We start from the raw sequence: 10,745 nt of genomic DNA on the forward strand, positions 1-10,745 counted from the left end.
GGGTACATCTCTACATCAGTCATGTTTTTATGGCCATTACTTAAAGGGACACGCTAGCAAGTTAACATCGTGCTATCTTAAGTTGGAGGGCAAACCAGAGAAACGGTTGAATTCTGTGCATTGGAGGCAAAAACATCTCGACTCTAAAGTCCTTTATTTAGGTCAAGCTGTGAAAGCACTGGATCATCCCACAATGCAACTCAGCATCACAAATATGTTACTTTTTTAAAGAAGGCTCAAAAGTCTGACTTCACAGGGTTGACATCATAAAAGGTTTATTTTTCTGACTTTAAGAGGACAACATTTAAACTCGATGGAGGGTTCAGTAGTTGTCCTCCCGACGTGTCAACTAATCTTTGCTTTTCTTTAACATGGAAACCAACAAATGGACTCTAACCCACCTCTCCTTGGAGATGTTCTTGCTCTGTCGTACCCAGGCGTTCTTGAAGTCGTTGCAGAACTCGTACCACAGCATGAAGATGTAACTCGGGACCACTTCTTTCTCCCCAGACTTTGGCTTAACCCCAAAGTAGCTCACTGTGTCCTGGAAACTGTAGTTGGAAACAGAGCAGTGGCACAAACAGTGTTGTCTTATCACACATAAACACTTATAAATGTCAGACATAAACAATTAGAGTGCTTCAAGGAACTGTGGTAGAGTTACAAGTGAAAGTTATAAACAGAGAGGTCAAACGGTACGAGGGAGCTCAGGTGTGTATGCACGCAAATAATTCAGACAGATACAGGGTGCAATCAGTCCGCTACGGGCTGAAAAAAAACACTGAGAAGATGATGGATGTAGAGTCAAACAGAGGGGGGAGAAACAGAGCTGGAGGGAGAGTATCCACCCTGCTGGGACACGGGGGAGAGCCAGTAGCGGCGGCTCCATTAGCACATTGACCTCCACAGGCTGCAGGGGAAGACTGCCAGAGGAGATGGAGACAGCCAAGAACAGGCTGCTGCTGCTCCAGACACACACACTACTGTTGAACTCGTACATCTCCATGAACATATTTACCGGCAGACAATAAAAAGATGTGAACATGATGCACATGTGAGCTAACTCAGACCGAGTGCTGGAAAATAAAAAGATTAAAATCTGTTATACGTTGCTGCTAGAGTCCTCACCAAAACCAAGAAAATGGATCACATCAGTCCAGTTCTGAGGTCTTTACTGGCTCCCAGTCTGTCAGAGAATAGACTTTAAAATCCTGCTGCTGGTTTATAAAGCACTTAATGGTTTAGGGCCAAAATACATTAGTGACCTCCTGAATAATTACGAACCATCCAGACCGCTCAGATCGTCTGGGACAGGTCTGCTCTCTGTCCCCAGAGTCAGAACCAAACACGGAGAAGCAGCGTTCAGTTTCTATGCTCCTTATATCTGGAACAAACTCCCAGAAAACTGCAGGTCTGCTGAAACTCTCAGCTCTTTTAAATCCAGGTTGAAGACTCACCTGTTTACAGCTGCCTTTCATTAAACAATTTTAAATTTTAACTCTGCACTGTAACCTTAACTCTTTTTATATTTTTATTTTATTCATTTCAATTAATTTCATTTGAATTATTTTTATTTGAACATATGTTCAGATTAAATAATTTCAGTGATTTTTAAATGTTCTATTTTAATGTTTCTTTTCTTTCCTCTGTCATGATGCTTTTGATGTCTCGTGTGAAGCACTTTGAATTGCCTTGTTGTTGAAATGTACCATATAAATAAACTTGCCTTGCCTATATACGTAGGTGAATGAAGTGGATTTTCCTTTATCCTTTAATGGTCGGACTTACTGTGTTGTAGGCCAGCTTGTCCGTCTAGTTCAATTGCATGACTTTCCGTAGCACACACAAGGCATGAAACGCAGACTGCTCCTTCAGATTCCCTTTCTAACGCAAACATGAAAGACATTTTCTAGCCCTGCCTGTCAAGAGGTTGACAAAAGGGCTCTATGATTCAAGAGATGCTCCTTGTCCCATTGACACCTAGATATGCTCTGACCTCCAGATGCTAGGTGGCTTTCGGCGACGCTAATCTAAGACATGTTCGCGGGTAAGGAATCGGAACAATGTGCTGCCCAGGCGGCCCCGCTGAAAGCTGAAAACAAAGAGGGCTCCTACGTGAGCCTGCTTCACATTTCCCAGTGATGCGTCATTTCGCTGTAGATCATTCTGTACGCTACAAAAGAAATCAGAGGCTCTTGGATGTTTAGACTGACCAAGCAGACCTTTGCTGCAGCTGGCCTGGTCTGGCATGATGAACAGGGTCTCTTCTCTATCAGCTCCTCTCCTGACCCTGGGTCATCATGTCAAAGAATACACAAATCAATCATCAGTGCTTTTCCTTTTTTTTTTTACCCTCCTGAGCATATGCAACAAAGCAGATACACAAAGATTTACTCAAAACAGATGCAAACACACTCCCACATGTGAGCGTACCTCTACAAAACATAAACACAATCAAGGCAGACCTTTGTTCATTCGCAAGTGCAGAAGAATTCAGCTTGTGCACACGTGCAAACAAACACACACTTCTGTAATCCACAGTACGATACCATTGCTGGGGAGGGTTTACTCTCAGCACCCACAGCCGGAATTCCTCCCTGACATCTATAAAAATAAGAACCATTACAAAACCATGAGCAGCAGTGAGAATCAGGGAAATATCTGGACAGGCAACTCTGCATTCTTTTGTTTCGCTGTGAACGCTGTGCTGTTGGCTGTTGTTCAGAAGAGGCACTAAGTCGTCACACAATACACAAGCAGAATAATAAACCAACTGGCATCTCTGAAACCCAAATTGCATGGTGACTGTGGAGGCCAAATGAAATTGAGCATTATGTGGGAGAAGAAAACTTAATGAGCCGGAACAGAGGACAGAACCAGAAAACCTCGTTAGGACCCGAACATGATGCAGACAAATTGGGACTGCATGTTGAAAGAAAAGGCATCAGCAGGGGGCCATAATGTGAGAATGACACTTTCACAAAAAGTACAAAACAACCACAAATGACGGTGATGGAGATGAATTCATACAGCATGTCTCAAGGTGCTTTTAAGAGTGAGCGAGAGTTTAATGAAACTGTGCATCACATTCTGTCCTCTCGTGTTGTGAAGCCCTTTTCTAGTAATCTGAATACTCAAAAGCACTTTTTACCCATTCGCACCACATTCTCACACTGATGTCAGAGGCTGCTATGTTAACTGTTCATCAGTATTAACTAATCCATTCATACACAATCCCACACTGTTGGCGTAGCAGCAGGCGGGGTTTGGGGTTCAGTGTCTTGCCCAATGACACTTTAACATGTGACAGCAGGAGCTGGGGATCGCATCCTCGACCTTACGGTTAAGAAAAGAGCGACTTTACCACTGAGCTACAGTCGCCCTTATCCTGAACAAATGTGTTTAAAAATTTTCAAATGATTGTTGAATCTTTGTGATTTCGCCGGCATAGGTAATATATTTTTCAATACTGAAACAAGGCTGAGGGTCTACAGCTATTCTGAGCTAATGTTAACACTAGCATGACAACATGCAGACAACCATGATTCTAAACTACTTGGCAGATTACATATTTACCATCTGAGATTGCATGTTAGAAATATTATTTTTAACCGCCCAATACCTGACTGTAACTGTTTTATTTGATTTTAATTGCCGACTTATCACTGTAGTAATTTCAAGCTTTTAAATTATTTTAGTGTATATATTTTATTGTTCTTATTGCTCTTTTATTGATTTTATTTTCTGTAGTAGCTTTATCTCATTTCTCGTTGTTTATCATTTATGTATGTTTTCTCGGCATCACTGTAAATGAGGGTCACCCTCAATGATCTCTCCGAGAACTTAAATAGAGGTTGATGATGACGATGATGATGTCAGCATGCTAGCAGAAGCTTAGTAGAAGATAATCACACCTAATGTCATTCCTTTGCAGATCACACATTAAATTCCAGAAAAGAAAATGATGATATTGACCATATTATGATGGGGCGAAATAATAGGTCATGGGATCATCAAAGATATTAGAATTAACCTTAAAGGTAGCTTAAATATTCATACAAAAATTCAAAGGTAATCCTTTCATTTGTTGATGTTAAGGGCTAATTGCTATATATATGATGCTAATGCCAAAATGATGATCAGAGTATATAAATAAAAAATCTTGTACTAAAATGCGGCGCTAAAACAATTAGTGTACAGCATAAATTGTTCTGTTAAAAAACAATAAAACAGCAACTATGTTTATAATCATCACACATCTTCGACCTCTTTTGAGACTTTTTGTCCCATAAAATAAGGGTTCATTTTAAATTTTGAAGGTCAATAAATTCAATGTGAAATACTTGCTATAATAATAGATAATGAAAATAATCATTAAAGTTGTTATTGCCCCTAGCTCCCTGACTCAAGTCCATGTCCTGATGGGGATTCATGAGACCCGCTGCTAACTGGTTGTCAACTTCAACTCGACTGCGCTGAAACCCACTGACTCCTCATGTGACCGATGTGTCAGGTAACACTACAGTCGGATGTGTTGTCTATTTCCTGTATTAATACCTAGTCATAATGTTGCCACCTCTGCTGCTGCTGTTTGTGAGGATCCCTCATCCAGCACAGATGTGACAGCCCACCCAGGGCCCGGTGAGCCCGCTGACGCCCATATTCATCAACAGCGTGTCACTTTTACGAGGTGATTCTGTGGGAACCTGAGAAAAAAGTGACCCCCCCCTCCCCTCCTAACTTCTGCTTTACCTAGCGCCAGTCGGCCAGCCCCCTCTTTAGATGAAATTAAAGGAAAACTTCATTAAAGGCAAAGGTGCTGTCAGCTGCTGGGACCTTTTGATCAATATTCCACCTCAAGTTCAACGCCTTCATTACAGTTGTGTCACTCAGGCACAAGAGGTGGCACACTCACACATGCTTATACACACACACGCACACTTCACACTTCACACAGGTCCAGGTCAGCACATACAGATATCACTCTGTAGTGAGGGAGGGTGTGAGGAGCCAGGACTGAGCGGAACAGTTGCGAGTGTGCCTTTGAGTTTCCTCTGGCTTAAAAACAGCACCATGAATCACAAGAGTTTGGAAGCACTCGCTGACTTATAGTTCTGTCCGAAGCGATCGACTTGTTAATTGTTTATATTTTCCATTTCCCTTTCGCTTTCTCTTTTATGTGTTTTCATGGTTCCAGAGTTAGAATATAACGCAAACAGTTCTCGCTCTCTATCCAAACAAAGCAACAAAAAAAAATCATCTATTTGCTTTGTTTTTCTGCCGCAACATCTTTTTCCAATCTGAAATGTGCCAGATATCATTTCGCTCGGACAGCGTGTCTCACACCTATAAATCAGATGCCTCTCAGAAAACTCTTGGGAGTCTTCTGCACAAAACATGGCAGATAAGAATGATAGGAAATGCAGGGGAGGAAGTGCTGGGCGTTCAGGCTTAAAAATAAAGTCTGCTGGATGTTGAGTGTGTTTTGAAATCCTTCTGGTGAGCTTTGGCGACTTGTTTATTTGTGTTGAAGACAAATTATGGAAAGTCCTACAATTAAAGCATCTGTATAGATACTTGAGATATTGCATATCTTTTCCAAAAAATACCTTTCTTTCATGATTTAATACACTTGGGCTTTGGATTGATAAGTTAGTCTCTTACCGTTTCTGTGCCTCATTGAGTCGGTCCTCTTTAGCTGAATGATCCTCTTGAGCTGAAAAAAATAGAAAATGTTGGATTAGCTTGACAGGAATCATCTCTGGACTTTTGGTGACTTAGAAAACAGCTTTCAGATTGAGAGGACTGGTCCAAGGTGAACTGTGGAGTCCTGATGGGGGCGCTCTGCTCATTACACACACTCAGAGTTGTCGGTAAAGAGAAGAGAAGAAGAAAGGGCCGTGGGTTGAGGTGTCATGATAGCGAGTTATCCAAGTGACAGTTAAGCACATTGTGAAGTTTGACATGCCTCTGTGCGTTGACGCATGAGAGTGTGAGCCTGTGACGCCTAGACTCAGGATGGGGAGCAGTGGTCTGTTTGTGGAGGTGTGTGTGTGCGTGTGTGTAGAGACATACATGTGCATGTTCTAAGCAGAGCTGAAGCAGGGTGCAGGGTTGAGCATGTAAGCTTGGGAACTGGAGGCTCCTGTGGACTCCTGCCATGTAAAAGTGTCTAAATGCAAGGCAGATGTGTGCGGCTGGCCAGACCGAGGTGCAAGAATTTATCTAGGGCCAGAGAGAGCCTGTGATCTCAGATTTATTGCATTTTTCCAGATTCATCCTTTTTTTTTACAATGATGGGGGACCTTTCCTACTTGAAGATTTAAGAGCCTGAAGTCTCCAAAAAATTGTTCAAAGAAAGGTTTGGGGGTCTTCTGGGATAGAGGTGCGCTTAAGCCTCCACACAACCACCCTGCTTACTTTTACTCCTTTTTTTCACATGTATGTGAGCAAGGAGGTAAACCTAATGAAGGGAGGTTGTGGCTATGTCTGGGGTATATGGAGGAGGGGGGACGAGGAGAGGGGCCGTGACCAATGGTGTTAGTCTCAGTGGGGGTCAGGCTGGCGCCTGAGGTACCCCTCTGGTGCGACTGTGCAGAGGTGGCACTGGAGCCGAGAGGCCGAGGGAGAGAGAGAGAGAGAGAGAGAGGGAGGATGTGTGAAGTTCTCTTCCTCAGTCCCCGTGTAAACATGAAACCAGTAGTCGCTAACTAGAAAGTTATGAGATGTGCATGCTGAGAGGGATAATAAATTAGGGCTTTAAAACTCTGACACACTTTTACAAAACGCCGCTTTACCTAGCAGCTAGATAACAATGAGACTGAACACACTCTAGGAAGGATGCTGAGGACATTAAGTCTCTAAAAAGCATCCCCCTCTGTTTCGCAGCACTATGTCTAATTTATTTGAACTCATCTCAAATTTTCATCAAAAACAGGTTCCTTGGTGAGATATTTGCGGATTCTACTCGATCTACGTAATTTACGGTCAGCTGGACAAGTGGAAGTTTGGTTATTGGGGTGTGACTCACTGACAACAAAGAGCGGGAGGATGTGATGATACATGTGCATATACTAAGAGAGCCAGATGATTAAATAAGGGGGGGGGGGGTTGTTTTTAATGAGATGTGGCTCGTATTCAACGGGAACATCTGTCCGTCAGGGTATCCCCAGAGGTTTCAAAGAGATAATTAAAAAGAGAAACTAAAAGGAAGTCGATTCAATGTCCTCAACACAGTCAGAGACAAAGGGATGTTTTTGTTTTCTAGCTTCACCTAAGATACTAGGGTCTTTATGTAGAGAGAAATATACAAATGTATATGCAGTAAACTCAGTGAGCTTGATCAGATAATGCTATGTAAAACATCACTTCTGCATGTTTAATATGAACAGCTTAAAAAAAAACTGTGGAGCAGTAATAAACGCAGAAACAGCCTTACAAGAAAACTGATATCTTGGTTTTTGGAGGCATCCCCTGTTAGAGCGAGGGAGAGATCACACAGGCAAGTTTAAGAGGCAGAGTGCGGGGCGTTTGGGTTCACCTGCAGGCCCTGCTGTGAGCCTCCCTGTAGGCCTGCTTACGGGTCGGTGCTACTTAGAAACAGAAAGTCCCAGAACAATGTGTACACCACTGATATACTTTGATCCTCTTGCAAGAGGATGTGATGATGCATTTCTCAATAACCCTTAAATTTGGATATCTAATATCATGTGTTGAACACATGAGTCTGTGGTCAGCCTCCGGAACATTTACCTGGGTGAGAAATTCACGCATTTGCTGATGAGTCAGAGTTTAAAAGCCTCAGCTGTCTGCGAAGAGAGATCTGTTGCTTTGTTTTGCCGTCTGAAGTCATGGAATCATCACGAATGATGATTACACACCGCTCCTCCCTGACGCACAGGCAACAGCTCAAGGAATTCTGTTTATTAAAGAAAGGTTTACAAGTATTCCATTGGAACATTTATGTTCAAGATGTGCCGTCGGAAACCCAAGTCCATTTTGAAGCCAGTGGCAGCTACAGCGACTTTTTTGCTTTCAAATACTCTGAGTGCAGAAGCCTTTCTTCGGCTTTGCTCAGCATCACAGAGGTAGATAAGTTAGATAAAATAACAAAAAAAACACTGTGCAATGTTTCCAGTTTAAGAATACCAACACAGACTGGGTATGCAATAATAAACATCTTTTCAGGAATTGTTCTGCAAACATGGAATCCCCACAAATGTTCACTCTGAACCGCAAACATATGGCTACGATTTCCATGTGAGATACCTCACGTGACTCTTTTATGATGGAGCGAGTCTGTTGTTTAAGCTCTCTGCAAGAAATGCAGGCTGAAGTACTTTAATGACGTCTAGTTGTTGTGTGATAGGGACATGTTGGATTTGGAAAAACATGTGACTTGATGCTGATTAACACTTGGTACAAGTCGTGTCACAACACTTGTCACTTGCCTTTGTTGAATTAAGCCATGCAGATAGTTTCAGTTATATGAGCCATACGATTAATCAGCAAGCCGATAATATCGGCCAATATTAGCTTATTAAGTGAATATCGGTATTGGCTAATTTTAATCGCAGATGTGCTTCAATATTACTTCATTCACCAGTCAAAAAGCATTCCATTTGAGTTTCATTTTATTGAACTATCAGTCAAAAGAAGATACTGGCAGATTGATCGTTATCAGATTTTTTCTCGCTTCCTAATATCGATATCGGCCCCCAATAATCCCACATCGGTCGGGCCCTAGTCTCCAGTTAAGTTTAAAAGTTTCCACAATTTTAAAACTTGCACCTTCTTGCAATGTGCCAGTCAACAAAGTACATAAACCTGAGATTACAACAATATGACTACACCATGTTTCATTAGTTTACTGCCCTTTTTTCATGCTTTATTTGTGTAGCTACATATTTTTGTAGCATCTTCAAACATGAATGAGGATATTGTCAGTACGTAACATGTTACCGCTGCATCACTAGTGTTGAATTTAAAGAGGGTTGGATATATTAAAGACATAAATGCTTGGTTCTACAAAAAAGAAAAGAGAGTTTATGCAAATGTATCCCCTGAATTTGAGACAAATCTTTGGTCGGAGCTGTTCTTCAGTGTTGTGGTTTGAGGACAGAATCTGTGGTGCTCACGGCTTTGATTACAACTGGCAGTGAATTCCTTGTTTTATGTTTTAGGTTATATCTTCTCTGTCTCTCTCTCTCTCCATATTCATGCCATCATCCCTGGTTTTAACTGTTTCATGAGTAAACTAACCACAAACTAATTTACACTAAAGTAAGTAGACAGATTTGGTCAGTCTACTTACTTTGATCAGTTTTTAGAGTCAGTAGATTTTTTCAAGTAGCGTGGACTTTGTTTCTAGAAAGAAGGCCTGCTTTTGATTTGTGTCAAACTTAACCTTTGCACAAAACAGTGTGTGCTCTACTTTCATTGAGGCCTCTTTTAGAGCAAAAGAAAACGAGCTGCAATAAAAAAGTAATTGTATAAAATTGCAACTTAATTTAAAGGTGAAAGGATGGTGACACATGACAGGTAAATGCCTTTGTTCTCATCATATCAGGCAAACAAATCCTTCCAACAGCTTCTTTACAAAATACAAGAGGTCTAATGCTCGGTAATAATCAGTGAAAACCTTCAGGACTTTCTAAACTAGTCAGATGACAGGTTTCTGTGTCACATTCAAGGTTCGTCCTTGCACTATTGAAACGACAGCATTGTGTATGATAAGGCTTCGGTTTAATGTTGATAAAACTTTCATGTGTATGTGTACAAACAAAGCAACCTCATCGAAGTCCCAGCAGAAAAAGGCATCGATGGTTTGAAGGAAGCGAGATATGGAAGGAGCTGGTGCATAAAGTCTATAATGATCGGAGAAAAGGATGGGATGAAAATGATCAGTGTGTGTCAGAGAAACTCTGCTCCAGTCCCGGTGGTCCCCAGGCCTGATCCACTGAGGCCGGCCAGTCTTTACAAGGCCGCAGCCAGAGATGTCCCGCCAGCTTTATGGAAGGTGAGAGTACATGGATACCATGTAAGAGGCAATGCGATCCTTTCTACAGGCCTGTAGACTCCTGTCCTCATGCTGTCTTATGGTGTACCAAGACGCCCTCTCCCAGCAAGAACAAAAACATGCACACACACACTGAGAGGCAGATTCTGCACCACCCAGCTGACTGTATGACATGGCAAAAAACATAATTATACCTTCCTCTTATATTTAAAGGTCCATGCTGGGCATAAGGGCGAAAACGGGGCATTTCTTTGCTCTGTAAACCTGGTTTCATGACTATCTCTTTGGCTGTAAATCCTCCGTCCAAAATACTGTTTCATCTTTGAAGACAAGAATTTTTTTGAGGGTCCTTTTAGTGCTTCACATGCTGCACAGACCAGCTGGAGAGTGGGACGGAGGGCAAACATTGGTGGGACCCATGATTTTGTGGGTCAGTGGTTTCAGATTAAATAAATTCATGGCTCCTCTTGACTGCCATAAATCAAATTATCTCGCGTGGAGATATTTCAGGATTAACAGGCAAATAAAGGCATTTTTTAATCATAAATGTTGCAGCATGTTCAATCACATTTCAGTTTTTGAACATTATGCACATAAAAAGTGGAATTTTAACTCACAAGCAGAGATAAATCTTTCCATCTTCATCTTGAATGGCTCCAAGTGTTCCTCTGAAGCGTTTGAACACACTTGTTGTAGGTCTTTCTCACAAGCTGGTACAAGACAACAG

General features: G+C 41.8%; 1 protein-coding gene across 2 annotated transcripts in view; it reads right to left on the reverse strand.

The window, feature by feature from the left end:
• The window catches only part of LOC109981309 (formin), a 53,745-nt gene that overhangs the window by 3,109 nt on the left and 39,891 nt on the right, over positions 1-10,745 (reverse strand). For both annotated transcript variants that reach the window (XM_065966136.1, XM_020630037.3), the window contains 3 exons: positions 10,636-10,728; positions 5,665-5,716; positions 402-551 (listed from right to left, as the gene is read on the reverse strand). In XM_065966136.1, the coding sequence (XP_065822208.1) occupies positions 402-551; positions 5,665-5,716; positions 10,636-10,728 (295 nt within the window). The remainder of the gene's footprint in view (positions 1-401; positions 552-5,664; positions 5,717-10,635; positions 10,729-10,745) is intronic.

The sequence above is a fragment of the Labrus bergylta genome, chromosome 18 (genome assembly GCF_963930695.1).
Source record: "Labrus bergylta chromosome 18, fLabBer1.1, whole genome shotgun sequence".
Classification (NCBI taxonomy): Eukaryota; Metazoa; Chordata; class Actinopteri; order Labriformes; family Labridae; genus Labrus; species Labrus bergylta.